This window comes from Cucurbita maxima, unplaced genomic scaffold, assembly GCF_002738345.1.
Source record: "Cucurbita maxima cultivar Rimu unplaced genomic scaffold, Cmax_1.0 Cma_Scf00027, whole genome shotgun sequence".
NCBI classification, from domain to species: domain Eukaryota; kingdom Viridiplantae; phylum Streptophyta; class Magnoliopsida; order Cucurbitales; family Cucurbitaceae; genus Cucurbita; species Cucurbita maxima.
Genome location: NW_019272043.1, coordinates 1,511,331 through 1,530,415, shown reverse-complemented (window position 1 = coordinate 1,530,415; position 19,085 = coordinate 1,511,331). Strand labels below are relative to the sequence as shown.

The 19,085-nt window shown below is 34.9% G+C and overlaps 2 protein-coding genes and 1 non-coding gene across 10 annotated transcripts; 2 read left to right on the top strand and 1 right to left on the bottom strand.

The window, feature by feature from the left end:
• The first annotated feature begins 3,002 nt into the window (after positions 1-3,002).
• Positions 3,003-3,764, top strand: LOC111499488 (protein MIZU-KUSSEI 1-like). Its single transcript, XM_023151051.1, has one exon. It carries the CDS (start codon positions 3,003-3,005, stop codon positions 3,762-3,764), a length of 762 nt encoding a protein of 253 aa, XP_023006819.1.
• Positions 3,765-4,728: 964 nt separating this feature from the next.
• Positions 4,729-4,809, bottom strand: TRNAL-AAG. Its single transcript has one exon. It is a non-coding gene; the product is annotated as a tRNA-Leu (tRNA).
• A 76-nt stretch (positions 4,810-4,885) lies between these two features.
• LOC111499716 (pentatricopeptide repeat-containing protein At3g54980, mitochondrial-like) lies at positions 4,886-14,493 on the top strand. Of its 8 annotated transcripts, XM_023151351.1 has the most exons (9): positions 4,886-5,358; positions 5,442-5,512; positions 5,595-5,642; positions 5,732-5,773; positions 6,856-9,504; positions 9,583-9,650; positions 12,847-12,910; positions 13,912-13,962; positions 14,051-14,493. In XM_023151351.1, the coding sequence occupies exon 5, from the start codon at positions 6,879-6,881 to the stop codon at positions 9,450-9,452; it is 2,574 nt and encodes an 857-aa protein (XP_023007119.1). In that variant the 5' UTR covers positions 4,886-5,358; positions 5,442-5,512; positions 5,595-5,642; positions 5,732-5,773; positions 6,856-6,878; the 3' UTR covers positions 9,453-9,504; positions 9,583-9,650; positions 12,847-12,910; positions 13,912-13,962; positions 14,051-14,493. The 8 variants fall into 8 exon arrangements, with proteins under 8 accessions (XP_023007119.1, XP_023007118.1, XP_023007121.1 ...); XM_023151350.1 differs by lacking the exon at positions 5,595-5,642; XM_023151353.1 differs by lacking the exon at positions 5,595-5,642 and having other exon boundaries at positions 13,846-13,962.
• Positions 14,494-19,085: the final 4,592 nt, after the last annotated feature.

Sequence of the window (19,085 nt, the reverse complement as noted above, 5' to 3'; positions counted from 1 at the left end):
AAGATTATCATTAAAACTTGACTTACGACCTACACAATCTACAAGACCTAAAGCCTGGTTTCTTTGATATCAACTTTTTACCACCCAATCTACAAACGAGAAATGAGTGCAGCAGGATACAAGACAATATGTAAAAGACCTAAAATATACAACTTTCGAGCACTCTCCTATCTCAACCGACAATCGGCTAAAAATAAAATGTAGAAAGAGTGAGTTAGTAAAAATGTGTAACTCTCTACCTAAACAATTCTACAGACCTACCGACTATTTCTTGATCAAAATAAGATATGCCCTCATGTAGGATCAAACTACAAACCTTAAGTTTACAAGACTAATGCTCTACCACTAATCCAAGACATTCCCAGGATGACATTTATGATTTTCTTGACAGATTCATGATAGTCATCATCGATGAAATCTTTGTATACTCTAAAATCGATGAAAAACACAAATTACACCAAACGGAAATATTATTAGTGTTAAGGGTGCATCGACTATGCCTGAAGTGTTTCAAGTGAAAATTCTAGTTTCAAGAATTGACTTTCTTAGGCCACAAGTCCAGGAAGAATATAAGTTCATACACTGGTACCGACTAAAAAAATATTGGTATCGAGTCTAGGAAGAATACAAGTTCATACACTGGTACCGACAATCAGTATAAAAAAATGTATGTCCTCATGCAAGACTGAACTACAAACCTTTAATTTACAAGACTAATGCTCTACCACACTGAACTATAAGGGCTAATATTATTTAATCCAACTCTCAACATATATAGTTCTACGTAATCTAAAACTCGACTACTCTACTACCAATTTGTTACAACATAAGGTTTCAAATGTTGGACGTGATGATGATAAAGCAAGCAAACAACACAGTTGTTAATAAATAAAAATGATTTTCAAATTTATTTACAAACATGAAATGAGTTCAGGCTCGTTACAAATTCATACAAAATATAAGACCTACAAACAAAAAGGGATGATGCCCAAGAAGACTCTTTATGTGACTGTACAACTTTTGAAAATTCCCTCACCTCGACCGACAATCAACTAATATGTGAAAAAGAAATGTAGAAATGTGGTGAGTATAAAAATAATAACTAGCTATAATCCTAAAATCTTTTTCATAAAATAAAAAAAAAAAAAGAAAAAAAAAGTATGACCTCACGTAGGATAGCTCTACCATTGAGCTATAAAGATTATCATTGTTTAAATTCGACTCACAACCTAGACAATTCTACAGACCTAAAACCCGGTTGCATGTAAAAATAAAATGTAGTATAATCGGTGAACACGTGAAAATAAAATGTAGAATGTAGAATATTTTTAAAATGTGTAATGCCCTCATGCAAGATTAAATTACAGACCTTCAGTTTACAAGACTAACGCTCTACCACTTAGCTATAAGGGCTACTATTATTAAAACTCGACTCTGACCTAGACAATTCTGCAAGACCTAAAACCTGGTTGCATGTAAAAATAAAATGTAGGATAATCAACACGTGAAAATAAAATGTAGAATATTTTTAAAATGTGTAATGCCCTCCTATAGGATTGAACACTACAAACCTTTAGTGTACAAGATTGACACTCTACCACTGAGCTATAAGGGCTACTATTGTTAAAACTCAACTCTGTCCTAAACAATTCTACAGGACCTAAACTCCGACTGCTCTAATACCAATTTGTTGTTGAACACAAATTAAGACCAATCGACCGGAGATTATAAGACATTCTATAAAAACTACTATACTCTACTTTACTTAGAATTACTTTGAATTTCTTGGAATTCTTGGGAGTTTACTTTGAATGTATGTGAAATCGATAATTTATTTCTCAAGTTAAGAGAAGAAACATGAGACCGCACATATAATTTAGTAACTGGGAAGTACACAGGATCGCTCGCTCAAACTCATTGTAATATTAAAGAAATCATGTATATCGATTTTTATTTTGATCACTCCTTTTACTAGTTGGGATGAACTTTATTCCAAACAAATATTTATAATACATAAATCTTATTTTACCTGTTTGCATTCTTTTTTTATGGTATCATATCATCATAGTTTAAACTTATTAGAATAGTTTGGGTTACTTTTACTATCTCCAAAATAGAAACAATTTAAGACTAGGATGAGAGCATTAGTTCGAATACAAGAATCGCGAAAGAAGATCATAAGGTGAGACGACCTCTAACCGATCTAGATCCAAAGAGTCGGAACTTCTAAGTGAACCACCAACATCCAAACACAAGGTGGGACCGTGAGTAGTTAAAGTATCATAGGAACTTCTAAGTCCTTCCCAGATGCTCAGATAACAATAGAAAGTAGGCTCAAACTTCTTAGAACCAAGAGTAAAGCTAGTGGATACCTTCTAGGTTAAGGATGCAATGGGAGCTTACACGTATGTTGCTTACTAAGTATTTTATACAAACTCCTTTCTCCTTGTTTTTTGCGGGGGGATTGTAGGTACCTGTCAAGGTGGGAGAGTGCTCCGAAGCTGTTTTGTCACAAAGAGGTGACCACCTGGCGTGTCAATTTAAATTGTATTTTGTAGGTTGTCATCTGTATTCGTTTTGTATCACACTCCCATTCCCGTTTGTAGATAACTTGAACATCATCTGTTTTAATTCGCACGAAATTTTATCATATTTTCGTTATTTTTTAACTTTTTTTAATTTTAATTTTACTTTTATTTGCTTTCTTCTCGTCTTTTTTAGTTACCGTCCAAGATTTGAAGTCTAAAAAATCAAGTCTTAAATGGATATATTTATGAAAGTGTAAAGTTTTAATTAATATAATTATTAGTATACTCAAAAACATTTGAAACCATGAATAATAAAAAATAAAAAATATGAAAAAAGAAATAGACCAAAAAAACAAGGAGGCTAGATCCGTTCTCAAACACACGCAAATAACTAACTATAACGGCCATTCCCACCCTGTCTCGCTCTCACACCCTCTCCTCAATCCTCCATTATTCCTTCATTACCGTCGGTTGATGGGAGACCCAAAATCCACCGCCGCCCTCCCCGAGCTACAATCTCCACCAAAATCTTCAGCTCCACCGCAACCTCCGCCGCTGCCACCACAACCCTCCTTGACTTCATCCTCCTCCCTGGTCCCCCCATCAAAGAGAAAGAAGAACAAAACCAAAGTGTTTCGAGTATTCCGATCGGTGTTCCGATCCTTCCCCATCATAACGCCAGCAGCATGCAAGATCCCATCGCTACCGTCGGGCATATCAGAAACGCTGCTAACGCAGTCGGGGAACCGGGTGACGGGGACGCTGTTCGGGTACCGAAAAGGGCGCGTGAGCCTATCCATACAAGAGACCCCACGAAGTTTCCCTAGCATCGTGATCGAGCTAGCCATGCAGACCAACGTGTTACAAAAGGAAATGAGCTCCGGGATGGTAAGAATCGCTCTCGAGTGCGAGAAGAGAACCGACAAGGCCGACAAGACGAAGCTGATGGAAGAACCATTATGGACCATGTTCTGTAATGGCAAGAAAAATGGATATGGCGTCAAAAGGGAAGCCTCCGATGATGATCTCAAAGTTATGGAGCTTCTCCGGGCGGTGTCCATGGGTGCTGGCGTCTTGCCGGGAAACTCTGACGTGGACGGCCCTGATGGGGAGCAGGCTTACATGAGGGCCCACTTCGAACGTGTGGTGGGGTCCAGGGATTCAGAAACCTTTTACATGTTGAGCCCGGAGGAGAATAGTGGGCCCGAGCTTAGTATCTTTTTTGTAAGAATTTAAAGGCTTTGCAATTGCTGGAAATTAATTTATTCATTCTTTATTATGTAATTATTGGTCTTCCAATGGATTATTGTAATCACCTTTGGATTTCGCCTCTTTTCTCCATATTTCTTTCGATTCAATTCGTTTTTAGACGTGCAAATGATGAAGTGTCACAACCCAATTTCATACGACCCGCGACTTTAAAATAAAAAAAAGGTGAGAACGATGGTTGAGACTTGTCTATGGCACCTACCCTAATTCACTCTGGTCCAAACACCAACTCCTTATTTAGCTTAAAAACATAAAATTCAATAAGTAGCCTACTTGTAAGCTCTTAATCACGTAGGTTTCACACTCTTTCTTAACTTGTTCTAGTTCTTGTTGCAATTACTTAACTTTAGACCCTTAGATTTTGTTCTTGAATGACGAGTTCCTATCATGATCTACCTAGTTTGAGGACTTTGGTCCTTGAATTATGAGGTTTTAGCTTTGGTTCTAATATAAGGGCCTTCGTACTAAGGTTTTGCGTCTTATCTTCGGAACTTGGATCTTGACCTATGTTTTAGTTCTTGAATTCGAATTTTATCCAAAAATTTACCCGAAAGCAATTTTCTTCAATTGAAGGCGTTCCTAAACACGACTTCCTATCTCTCAGTGGAAAGCATTGGGGGATGGGTAAAAGGAGCTGTTTCATGAATTGAATAGCAATTCGAAGCGTGTAGAGTGAAGAGATTGGTGAACCAATTTTTGATATTTTATAACCTTCTGCACCAATTCCAGCCATTGCCATCGCTGCCAGTCTGAAAAAGATGCTACCCAACTTCAATGTCAATATCAATATCACTATGACATACTAAATTTGATATTGGATATCACTTTCCCAGAAGAAGAAGAAGAAGGAAGGGATGAATTTGAAAGGACAGAGCCGCGGAATAGGGGGAGGCAATGGCAGCTTCGCAGAAAAAAAACATTAAAAATGAATTGTTGAGAGTGGGATTTGAACCCACGCCCTTTCGGACCAGAACCTTAATCTGGCGCCTTAGACCAACTCGGCCATCTCAACGTTGATGTCACAAGATAAATCTAAACAATGCTATATCATTATATTTTTCATTTTCTTTTCATAATGGGTGGAATAAACCCTCCTTCTCCCTCGCGTGAAGCATCAGCCGCATAGCAGCATCCCATTCGATTTCGCGCTCTTTCTCCGGCTACTCTCTGCGACGGTGTGCACGGCAACCAACGAACCCAAGAAGCGCAACGGTGCAAGACTCACGAACAGTGCCGTTGTTTCCTCTTCGGCGATTCGCGATGCTGACCGGCGCGATTCTTTTTGCGGTGGCTATTTTTCCGTCTTACTGTACCACGATGCATTTCTAAACTGTGAGCGAAAATGCGTGTTCTTTCACGGCCTCAATGCCCACAGATCTGATCGACAGCGCGAGGACTCTCCACTGCGGCACGAGTTTGATTGCATAAGCGGCACCCTAGCATTTTTGAAATTACCCACACCACGTTCGGCCGAAAATTAGATTTCCCACGATCCGTGAGGCTTAGATTTGTGAAATCGAACGAATTGCAAATTTGAGCCCTTTTTGGCAAGGTTCAGCAGGTAATGAGGAGTTTTGAACCCTTTCGAATCCTTTTGAAATATGTTATTGCGGGTTCTAACCGTTGGGATCTTTCTGCTTATAGCTTTGAACCAATTCGAGCTCAATTGAATACTTTCCAGCACGAAATTGAGTTCGTTCCTTCAAGTTTTGGTGGTAAGACTCAGTCTAGACCTTTTCGAGCCATTTTTAAGTGCCTTAGCTTAGTCTCTTACACTTCGAAAGCTCTCTTTTTTAGGTTCAAATTAGTTCTGGACCGTCAAATCAAGTCTGGGGGTGATTTGTGGTTAAGATTTTCCTTTTTGGTCACTCACTTAGATTCAACTAAGGTTTTTGAATTAAGTCTAACCTTATGATGTTGTTTTTATTGTTTAGGAACATTTTCAGATTGATTTAGGAAATGCTTTAGCACTTTAGGTAAGCAGTTTCTATCTATTGAGTTTGATTGCTGTTTGGCTTTAATTGTTTTATTAAGTATATTTTATTGAACTCTTTTTCTATATGTTAAGTTCTGAATATGTTGGACGTGTAGTTGTAATTTGTAATGTTAAGCATGATGGGGTGCTTGTGGTGCTTCAGTGATGCTTAGCATGATGAGATGTTGTGATTTGATCCTAAGTAGACAAGCATGCTGTAGAGTTGAGATTGTTTGAAAAAGAATGTTGGTTGTGTTAAGAGCACGTCTATGTAATTTTTGGTGAAGTTCTTCGGTTGGGAAATAGCCATAAAGCCATTAGCACAAGTGAATCTACAAAAAAGAATGCCCTGGATGACTCTATTTCTAAGTTGGTGCCCCCCTATGCAAAAGAAAAAAACAAAAAAACAAAAAAAAAAAAACAATCACAAAGTCACTTATTTATGCAATGCACATACTCTTAATATTTTTGGAAAAGGATTTTCAATACTTTTGGATGACACCTCACTTTTCATATGGAGATAAGGATTTATTGAATATAACCTTATTAATGTACCACCTTTTCAAGAATGCAAAAGCCTTGCTATGGAAAAATCTCATTATGATTTCTTTGGACTCTGCGGAAAGAAAGAAATTAAAGAGTATTCACAGAGAAGGCACAAACTTATACAAAACTCTTCAATAATGTTGTTTTCCATTCTATATCTTAGTGTAAATTGCCTAGCACTTTTACTTCCGGTAGTCACACCTCCCTCATTGTAAATTGGGAAGTCTTTTTTTGTTTTTTTTTTTGTTTTGGTAAACATCATGCATAACACATCCCTTTTGTAAATTTCAAACATCAACGAAATTGTTTCTTGTAAAAAAAAAGGTATGATTTTGACATCGTTTTGTAGTTTTGAATGTTTTTTTTTTGTTTGGCTGAATCTTTGTCATACTTTCTCTCACTTAAACTCCTGTACTAAATTTAATATATGTTTTGATTGGTAGTGTTGCAATATTTCACATTTCTTCTCATTTTAAACTCATGGTTTTACTCTTGACCTCAATCTGCTCATTCCTGGTATTTGTTTTTGTTTTTTAGGCACTTTTATCGTGAAAGCAACTATGAGAAATCATTCACCAACTTCTCCATTCCTTCTCTACTCCCACTTAAAAAACAAGCCTCTTGGTTTGAAATCAGAAATTGCAGGAAAAACTATCTTACATTTATCATCTTCTGGGCATATCAATCAAAGCACGGATGCTTTGGTGGAAACCTCGTCTAAAGTGGCCTCGCAGAGTAACTTAGTTGCTTTAGAGTCCATCAATGGTAAATGTGGTACCTCACCCGATTTTGCTTTAACTGAAAGTCATGTGATAAACACTCTTCTAGGCAACATAAGTGACCCAAAATCAGCATTGGAGTACTTCAAAAGGATTGAGAAGAAGAGTGGTTATGTCAAGAGCACTAATGCTATATCTGTCCTGCTTCTCATTTTGATGAATTCGGCAGAGACCCAGAAAATAGCTCAGAATATGCTCAATCGGTTTGCGTCAGGAAATTCAGTCTCCTCTAGTTGTCTTATAAACGGTTTAGTAGAATGCATGAAGCTGTACAGTTTTCCATCAGATATCCAGGTTTTTAATTATTTATTGAATAGTTACGTTAGAGCTTACAAAATTGAAGAAGCTCTTCATTGTTTTAATAAAATGGTAGAATTTGATGTAAAGCCATCAATTCAGTGTATGAATATTCTTTTGACTGCTATGGTTAGGAAAAACATGATTTGTGAAGCACGGGAGTTGCATAACAAAATGTTGCTGGAAGGAGTTGCAGGTAACTGTTTTACTCTGCATGTTATGATGCGTGCTTGTTTGAAGGAAATAAATATTGTGGAGGCAGAGCAGCATTTTTTAGAAGCAAAAGCAAGAGGAGTGAAACTTGATCCACAAGCATATAGTACTTTTATCCATGTAGTTTGTTTGAAACCGAATTCTGGATATGCTTTGTCTTTGTTAAGAGAGATGAGAGCTACAGGTTGGGTTCCTTCTGAGGGCACATTTACAAGTGTTATTACTGCTTGTGTGAAGGAAGGAAATATGGTAGAGGCTTTGCGGCTGAAAGATGACATGGTTAATTGTGGGAAGTCTATGAATTTGGCTGTTAAAACAAGTTTAATAAAGGGTTATTGCATGCAAGGAGACCTGAGTAGTGCTCTAGATCTTGTGAATGAAATTTATAACTGTGGTTTGGTTCCCAACAGAGTTACGTACTCAGTTATGATTGATGGTTTCTGTAAGAACGGGTGCATGGAAAAGGCATATGAATTTTACTCTGAGATGAAAATTAAGGGCATCAAGCCAAGTGTTTATTCTTTGAATTCTATGATACAAGGGTATTTGAAATGCCAGTCTTTGCAGAATGCATTCACGATGTTTGATGAAGCAGTTGAGAGTGGTCTTGCAAATGTTTTCACGTTTAATACTTTATTATCGTGGCTTTGTAAGGAGGGTAAGGTAAATGAAGCTTGCAATTTCTGGGATGAGGTGATTGTTAAGGGTATCAGTCCTAATGCCGTTTCTTACAATACCATGATACTCGGTCATTGTAGAAAAGGTAATGTTATTGAAGCATGTAAGGTGTACAAGGAGATGCAAGATAATGGTTTTACCCCAAATGTTGTTACCTTTTCTATTCTAATGGACGGTTATTTCAAGAAAGGTGATATTGACAATGCTTTTAGTATATTTCACAAGATGATAGATGCTAATATTCTCCCCACAGACATCACTTTAGGCATTATTATCAAAGGTTTGTGCAAAGCTGGTCGTACTTCGGAGGGAAGGGATATGTTCAATAAGTTTGTTTCTGAAGGTTCTATTCCTACATGTGTAGCTTACAATACTATTATTGATGGTTTCATCAAGGAAGGTGACATTAATTTGGCCTTGAATGTATTTAGGGAAATGTGTGAAGTTGGCATTTCTCCTAGTATTGTTACCTACACGTCCTTAATTGATGGGTTTTGTAAAAGTAATAATATAGATCTTGCTTTAAAGTTGTTGAATGATATGAAAAGGAAGGGTCTTGAAATGGACATTACGGCATATGGCACACTTATTGACAGTTTTTGCAAAAGAAGGGATATGAAAAGTGCATGTGAACTTTATAATGAACTTCTTGGAGCTGGTTTATCTCCAAATGTTGTTATCTACAATAGCATGATTACTGGGTTTAAGAATCTAAACAACATGAAAGCAGCAATTGACTTATATAAGAACATGGTGAATGAGGGGATTCCATGTGATTTGCAAACTTATACCTCATTGATTGACGGACTCCTGAAAGAAGGAAGACTTCTTTATGCATCTGATCTCTACACTGAAATGCTTTCCAAGGGTATTTCGCCTGATAATCGAGCACAAACAGTTCTCATCACTGGTCTTTGTAACAAAGGACAATTAGAAAATGCACGCAAGATTTTGGAAGAGATGAATGGAAGAAACTTGACTCCTAGTGTTCTCATTTATAACACATTAATAGCTGGACACTTTAAGGAAGGAAATTTGCAAGAGGCTTTTAGGTTGCATGATGAGATGCTGGGTAGAGGTCTTGTTCCTGATAACACTACGTATGATATTCTTGTCAACGGAAAGTTCAAAGGAGATTGTACTTTTAATAGAGATTTGAGTTTCTAAGTAGCTAGACTCGCCCTTCTCTATTGTTCCGAAAAGAAAGCGTGGTTATTAGGTATTTTGTCTTTTATTTGTTTATTTATTCTGCATGATATGTTCTTTAAGAAATAATATTGACCATGGTTTTTTTTAGGTATGTTTTCTTTTTCATTTTGGAAACGTTAAGAGGTTTCATGTCTTTGTCCCTCTTCAGTTTCAAAGGTATGGCTTTAAAGTCTTTTTTAGTTAATGTGTTTTTTTAATTGCCTTGGAAATTTCAACAGCCATAATCTTCAATAAAGATACCTCATATAAAGTTCTTATAATATGTTGCTAACTTATTTATTAATTGTTGTCATTGGTCAAACATCCAACTCATGGAAATTTTGCATGCCCCTCTGGTTGAATTTGCATTAGTTATTACAAACAGGTTAAGTTTTAAGTTTTCTGCCTAAACTTTTGTTATTATAATCAGGTTATATTATAAGTTTGGTGCCAGACGGTAAATCTTAAGTTTGAGGCTTGAATTTTGAAGGTTGTGTCCAATAAATAAGAAACTTTTTAATCATGTATTTAATAAATCTCTAAACTTTAGGCAATTTCTAATCCTTTAACTTCAATTTTATGTTTAATAGGTAGACTAACATTTCTAACTCCTACAAACAGAGATGAAAATCCGTCTTGATCAATCAGCCTTGATTCAATCTCCTACCTAAGGGCCTACGTTTCTTTAGGTTAGTTCTTTCTTGGCTCCTCTTTTGGGCTATTATTTTTTAGGCTCGTGATGTGAGGTAGCTTCGGCAACGGGTAAAGACTAGCATCTTGTAAACATCTACACAAAGGGTCTCTCGTACACAAAGTAATACTCAAGAGGAGGCAAGTTGATGGTTTTCTTGGAGGTCAAGAACCATAAGCGTGAAGACTAGCTTCAACCGAACACTCCACCAATTGGTGTCCAGCCTAAACATGAATGATTCGAGGGTTTAACGTGCAAGTTACACTAACTCATACACTCAAGGATGCTCTTGGCCCCAACTTTGAGGAGACGACTGAAACGTTATTTTCATTCAACTTCTCTTTACTAGGTTACAAAGAAACACAAGGTAATTTATACATGGTCAAGCATGAAAAATCTAAAATGCATAATGTAAAGTTAAACAAGATTAGCCTAATAAAACTAACTAAAACAATTTAATTAAAGTGTAGGGAAGGAAGGGAGTGAGGTTAAGCACGTATGCCCACAAAAAAAAGCCCAATAAGGTTCTTGTCAACAACAACTACAAGATCTGTTGGATGATGAAAGTTCCACATCGGCTAATTTAGGGAATGATCATGGGTTTATAAACAAAGAATACTCTCTCCATTGGTGTGAGGCCTTTTGGGGAAGCCCAAAGCAAAGCCATGAGAGCTTATGCTCAAAGTGAACGATATCATACCACTGTGGAGAGTCGTGTTCGTCTAACAAGGTCGACTAAAAAAAATCTGAAGTTAACAGAAGTACATTTAAAAGCCAAGGTGTTGCTCCAAATAGCCAAGATGAGCAACCTATTAACCCAACTTTGAAAGATCAAGGGCCAAAATTATAATTTAATCTTACAAATACTGCTTGGCTTCTCCTACGCTAGCAAAGACAGTATGGAAAGGACATCAGCCTAAAAAGGTGAAGTTCTTCCTTTGGAAAATAGTGCATAAAGCCATTAGCACAAGTGAAAATCTCCAAAAAAAAGAATGTTTTACATGACTCTTTCTCCAAATTGGTATCCATTATGCAAGAAAAAAACCGAATCACAAAGCCACTTGTTTATACAATGCACATACGCTTAGAATTTCTGGACAACGATTCTCAATATATTCGAATGACATCTCACATTTCCTAGGGAGGTAAAGGAATTTTTGGATATGGCTTAACGTACCACCCTTTCAAGAATGCAAAAGCCCTATTATGGGAAAACCTCATCATGACTTTCTTTTGAAATCTGTGGAAAGAAAGAAATCAGAGAATATTTGCAGAAAAGACATAGACTTACACAACTTTTCAGCAATGTTGTTTACTAAGATATACTGCCTAATATTTTTACTTCCTACAATTATACCTTTCTCATTGCAAATTGGGAAGGTCTTTTTGCAAACACCATGGATTATACATCCCTTTTATAAATTTCAATTATCAATGAAATTGTCTTTTATAAAATAATTAAATAAATAAATAAAATAATAATAATAATTCTTGGCTTCTTTCCGCATGTAGCTTTTTTTTAATATTCACTATTATTCTACTATTGAAATCTCGGTGTATGTATTACAATATATGCTCATTCGTTTCAATTTGCATCAATATCTTTTTCCATCCAGCAGGTCTGTGGTTATTGGTTGCTAGTGAACTTATCTTGCTTGCTTTCATCGCTGCTTAATGGATATTATTGTTTTTCAACTTGAAGAAATCCTTTATAATTTCTTTTTCCTTACTTTCTTCCTTTAAATCCAACATATTGGTGTCTTGCAAGGCACAACAGAGCCAATCCTCCGCTTTTATCCTATGTCAAGAGACACCTATGAACTTGCTCTATCACCCTTGCTTCTGAGATTAACATTTTCAAACTTGAGAGAAGAGGCACTGAACATCATCCATCCTTCTTTCTTAATAGAAGATGGATTCTTTTCTTATTGGAACATGTCAACTAAACTTCTTATATAGAAAGGATCCAGCATACTATCTTCCATAATTATTCTGTCAAAATTTTCCATATGTTAGCCCAATTATCATGGAAGAGGAATCTTGTAGTCGCTGTGGTCCATTTCCTATCAATTCATTACAATCTAAATCCTGTTTTTTTTATCCAGATCTACTTCCTTTCCTTGATTAAATATTGTCTTTCTACATTTTTTTGAGGTTCTTTTTGTTTTTTCCTTTGACAACGTTTATGAAGGATCTTTTCCCTTTCAAGGTAAACTTCATTGACGGTCTCTTTAAAATCTTTTCTCTTTCTTCCCCCTTAACAGCTTCTTTTGAGCACGTAGCTCTCAAAGCCACTTTTCATATCCCAAAATACTTTTTACCTTCTTTTATTTTCTTCTACTGGAATCGTCAAACTTCTCTTTGCTATCTTATTTAATTAGATTGAAAATTCACCATACCAGCCGTGATTTGAATTTTTCTGCATCCAGCTTGTTTCATTTTGAATCTGTACTTTTTCTAAGAATTATAGTTCAGATGCTCTGAAGAATCTCCACTAATGATTCTTCCACTGGGATGAATTGGTCTCTATGCATCCTGATAGATGAAATTTAGAATTTGTTGTTTTCTCCTCCTCGATCATGTTTCCCTTTCGAACTAGCTTCAGAACTAATAGAGAAAGATTGTTTTCAATTTTACAATGATTAAAATTCATGGAATCCGACCCTAATTCATCAATTTCAGAGCAAGCAAGAAGGAATGAACCAACCAACCTTTCTTTAGAGAGAGATGGTCACTGATCGAGCAGGTACCTTTTTTTCCTCCTCTTCTTTCTACCTCTTTTCCATGCATGACGTCTTTGTTGTTTTTAATGTTTTATTGGATCTAGAACTTCAAAAGGTACTGGATACAAGCAATTTTGGGAAAGTATATAGAACTCGGTATATAAATATTAATGCCTTTACACTAAGTTTAGGTAAATTTTGTATGTGCACTTTTTATTTGCCTTAAAGTTGTTAAAAATTCCTGGGTTGGTTAATCACTTAAATGAAACAAGGTGTAGCTAAATAAATATAGTAATTTGATTTGCATAAATAAAAAAGTTTGGAACTTATCAAACATATTGTGCAGCTTCATAGTGTGTTCTTTCAAAATATTCAAAATTATAAGCGTTCTTGTAAATTAGATTGCAAGTTTCATTTGGCTCTGGGGGTTTATTAATTTTTTTATTCATAGATGTTCTTTAATTTGTATTCTTGCGCTGAAAGAAGGATGTGTGCAACCAGAAAGCTTTTCTGTTCTACTCGTACTTTCCATTCCTTTTGTAAATTTCATATATTTCTTATAAAAAAAAGGATTTTTTTAATACTCAGCCTTACATAAGGCCTCCTATTCTGATAGGATCCATCCAAAATCTTTAACTTAATGGGTTATGGTAAATTTAATCTCATATCATTACTTTTTACCCTATGGGTACTTTTTTATTTCACAAATGCCTTAGTTCCATACTTTAGTTGTTGTAATTATGGGGTTGTATTTCTGAACCAAAATATTTCTAGTATTTGTACTTGATGAAGGGAAAGTGTATTACAGGGGTTCGGTCTAAATAGTTGACTTCATTTGCTTCCATATCTTGTCTTCTTCTTTTAGATGAACGTCGTGGGGTTATCAATGCTTTTACATTCCTTTACATGTAGTAACAACATATCATGGTTTGACTTATATAAACATATGCATCCTTAGGTTCGGATACTCCCTTATATTTCCACTGATCATTTGAACATCAACATACCTTGAAATTATGTACAGGCAGATAAGGGCACTACACCTTGGTTCCCTGAAGGCACGAATAGTACTTCGGTGCGTATGTTCTCATGCAAATTGATGTTACATTTTGTTACTGAGCTTTCTCCTTTCTAAAACCCCTAGGCTGGTGTGTGTTATGCAGAGGTAGTGAAGAGTATATGATGCACATGATCTCTCAAGTGCCTTTCTGCAACTTTTTGCTGGCCCAAGCACACTTCAAAATCTTCAATACTTGCTGCTGGGGTTCTCCAAGAAATGCTACAGATGCTGTAGTTGAATCATTGACAGGATCCTTGAGAGCAGCAACTATTGAAAAGATCATATCTCAAAAAGGGAAAGCATTCTCCTTGTGTTGTATAATTGTAATTTACAAGCATGTTTGTTAAGAGTTGATGGAGTTGGGGTAACTTTAGAGCAGTTTTTGCAGAGTACAAGGCCTGTGGGCTTGTTTTGTTGTATAATCATCGTTTTCCATTTAGATATTATGAAGGTTTCTGAAAATGGGTTATGTTTAAATTGATCCAATTAGTTCTTGACTTGTCATTCAAGACTATGAAATATACTTAAATATGTTATCTTTCTATATCCATCTTCGTCTTCCTTTTAATATTTGATTGTTCATGATTTCTTGTGGTGTTCTTCCATCTTGTTTCTTCACTTGTAAGCTTCCTTATATAATTAAGACTTCCCATTTAATTCCCTTCATCTATCCTAATCTCACCTTTTCTATTATTTAATTTTAGCATACTACACATTAAATATGCAAATATCTATCAATTTTCATAAATAATAAAATATTAATGGTTGATAACTTTATAAAATACCTATAGTTTATAAAAGAAAAATGAATACATCATAACAAAAATAAAATTGGTTGAATTATATAATTTCAAGTTTGCTAGTGTTAACAGTTTCTGCCTCCCCCGTGCCAATTGTAGGATTCCATTGTCATATGACCGCGGATTGTTTGTCTTCTCCTGTTCTATGCCACATGGCTGCCTTGCCATGACTAGATCGTCGCAATCGTTGGGAGGGATCGTGTGCGAACCCACTAAGAGTACAATGATCAATTCAAAAATTCAGGTTCGTTGGATTGGTAATCCAAACTAACCCGAAAGATCTTCCTTAAGAGCTCACATTGACGAGAAGGTTTGGCACCTCAATTACGGCTCTTTACCACCTAGAGATGTAGTATGTTCCAAGGGTTGGGCTATTCGCCCATTAAAGCGGTACGTGAACTGGGTTCAGAATGTCGTGAGACAGTTCAGTCCATATGCGATGTGGGCGTTAGAACATTGAGAAGACCTTTCCCTAGTATGAGAGGATCGGGAAGAACGCACCTCTAGTGTTTTTTTTTTTTAATTTTTAAAAAACTTTTATTTATCCTATCGTATATAACCATTTAGTACAATCTTAGTTTAGATAAAAGATATTAAAAATTAATAAATAGAGTACAAATCAATCCATAATCTTTAAAACAGATTCTTCTCGAATATAGTAACAATATTTTAAATCATTTTTTTTTTTACAAGTCATATAAAAAAAATGGAGTAGCATATAAAGAATTCTTCCAAAATTTTAGTCGTTTTCCAACCAATCCAAGATATACATTTCTAATTTAAAAAAATACATTTAAAAATTCATAAAATGAAAATAATTTGCTTTAAAATAACTAAAATATATACCCGATCCATAAAAACATTGAACAAAATAAGTTCGTAGGTTCAAAACAGCCCAAATGTATGCAATAAATCATAATCATTCCGCCTATTATAAATTATATTCTTAAAATTATTTATATTTAAAAAATTTTATAAATTTTATAAGTATTATAAAATGATACTTGATTTCCCAAATAAAAATTAAACAAAATAATAAAATAATAGTAAAAAATAGAATTGGTACATATGTGTGCATCAAATTTGTAATAATTATATATCAATAGGCATGAAAATTACATTTTGTGTGATATGACGTTGAGGGCGGAAATCATTGTGATGATTACCAACTCGTATGAACTAAGTTATTGTGATTTTTGACTTATGATGACTACTCATCTTCGGGAGTTTGACCAGTTTTGAAACTGTTTTTGGTCATTCAATGTAACAGCCCAAGCTCACCGCCAGTAGATATTGTCTTATTTGAACCTTTTTTTTTTCGGATTCTTCTCAAGGTTTCCACACTCTTATAAATGATGTTTTGTTCCCTCCTCAACCAATGTAGAATATCACATTCGACTTTGTGATATTTTTGTTATGTATGTATTTAGATAACTTACCAAGTATTTTTAATACTAGGCTTTTCTAAAAATATTTTCAAATAAGGGAACGGGCGTATAAAAGTCGTGATCGGAGGGACTTCTAGTTGCCATAGGATATTGTCCTCGTTCTTTTATTATACTTACATACTATTTCATTTATTTTCAGAAATCATCCTAAACCTCTTATTTTATTTGCTTTGCAAACTCGAGACACTGTTTAGGGAGATTGCTATTTACAAAGTAAATTTGGATGCATTATTTTGGAGGTTGACGACCGATTTAAGCACATCTACCCGTCGAGATTTTATGTGGAATCCTAGGGTGCACTTTTTTATACTATTGCTTGTCTTATGTCCATGTGTCATGATCCGTGAAGTGTACCCTCATTCAACTTGGTTGGCTTAATTGAGTTGGATTGAGTTAATCGATACCGAATTTTTATCTACACAAGGTTAGTTAGTGAATCTTATGTAGATCTATAATGACAATACCAAGCTCCAGGAGAGAGAGAGAGCCTTGTGCTTGCTAACTATTAGGTACCTACGTGTTCACTCACCCAATCTGTGAATGTGTGTATGAGTACCCGACCCAAGTTACATGTAAGAGAAAGTTTAGAAAGAATAAGGGAAGGAATGTATAACTTTGTGTAATAACTTAATTTTCATGAAGAAGGCATCATTATTGTTGGAGGTAAAATATGATGATGTGGTCGGTTTAATCTATTCTTGACCCTATTGCACTATTTTTGACTGTTTACTCCTTTTTTATATCGTTCTTACAAAAAATATTTTGTTTTTGAAAACTAGACCTAATTTAGGACACCTCCATGCAATTTTGACGAATTCTAGTTTGAAAAGCTCAAGAATTGAGCACCTGAACACATCCAAGCTAAGTAAATAACTATTTGGACATTTACGTGAGAAATGTGTGTAGAAATTGACAAGGTTTGGGGCATACGAAATTTTAGCATGCATTATAACTTGATTGAGCAAGAATTATATGAAATTCACAAGAATAAGTGCATGTATACATGGTCACAGTGAACAAGAAGTAAGTAATAAAATATTCCAGCGGGACATTTTTTTTTTTTTTTTGTTACATTTGTTTATGAAAATTAAGTGAGTTGTAAGTGTCATTGAAACCTGGGTTGATGAGTATAAAATATCTGTAAATACTATCCGAACATAGAAAGCGACTAGAAGATTCCTCTTAACAGATTCTCAGACAAGACTTATGCAGAGTACGTAAACAAAACTCAAAAAAAAAAAAAAAAAATTATTGCAACGAAACTAGAGTATTAAAGAAGATCCTCTTGCTGTCCCTTCTTTCTACCATTTTGCCCATTACAAGAATTATGAAATTAAAAATAATAAATAAAGTTTTCTAATAACTCATGAAATGATGCTTGAACCGAGACTATCCAATTTTGTAAACGAAGAATGAATGCTTGTTTAATATTCTTGGTCTTGGATCGTATAATAGGTCCAGTTGGAACATTTGGAGCACCGTGATCTTTATCATCCTCCATACCCAAAGTTAGTCTATGAGCAGTTAAAACACCTCTTAGAATTTTGAGACACTCCAAATGTTCAAATAGCAGTAGATACCGGACTCAAACTTCCAAGAGACAAGAGTAAACCCTATGGGTACCTACTAGAATAAGGACGTGATAGCCAACAAGTAGGTAGTTTAAACGAGTATTTTACAATCACCCCTTCCCCTTTCTTTTTCAAGGTGTTTGTAAGCTGTCGACAGAGGTGGAAAAACATTCAAAAGTTGCATGGTTATAAAGGGGATTGTTCCAAAACATCAGTCTATTTTTATATTCCGGGTTATTTGTATATGAAACCCATCATCTTATAATGAAATTAAAAATATTATAAAATTAAAAAAAGATTTGTGTAATGATGGCATATAAAAATTTAGGGTTCGTGATTGGTATATATAAGTAATAGGGTATATGGATTGCATTAATATTGGATTTTGCGATGGTCAATGAAAAAGATTGATTTGGGCCCACCCCACAAGGATAACGTGCATCCAAATAATTATACTAAACGTGCTTATTGCTTAACTATGATTAATCAAAGATAAACACAAATTAGCTGTTATCTAATTAATTAATTAATTATTCATTAATTTAATTAGTTGATTAATTCAAGTCAATTCACCTTTGCCCTACGCTAATCCTTTTTTCTTTTTAATTACTTAAACATCAATTATAAACATCTCCATTGTATTTTAATAAATTTTATTTTATTTTTTTATTAAGTTCTGTCACCATCACTTACAATAACTTACCTCGTTAACCACTATTTTACACACGGATTGATATATAGAGTTTCTGATTATCAAATTTAATGATCGTATGAGATAGGTGGGGTCACTAGGGACTACGTGGGAAAAAATGATACAGCTAGTGAGAAAGAGAGTGATCCACTAAAAATTGTGCACGGGGTCAATGACTGTGAAGAACCTAACTTACAAACATTCCTAGATTAATTGGAGTTAGAGTCGTTCTACTCAATCTAGTTTCAATGAACTCATAAATTAGCAAAATTATTAATTATGCAAACCCAATCTAAATGGTATGTGTTGAGCTACTCGTGTTTTTCGAGCTATTGAATTTTCTGAACACTTCTAAATTAATCTAAAATTGGGTTGAGCGTGTTTTTGAAGTCATGTTATTATTTAAACACTCTAGATCAATCTAATCAAAACGAAATTAATCTCCCAACCACCATAATAATCTTTTTAAGTTATAGGTGGTTAAATAAACAACAAAATAATTTGTAATATTGTAAGATAATAAAGCCCACCAACAAAAAGAAAATAGAATTAAAGTAAGATTTAATCCATGACCCATTCCAAGAACACAAAACAATATATATATATATATATATATATATATATATAT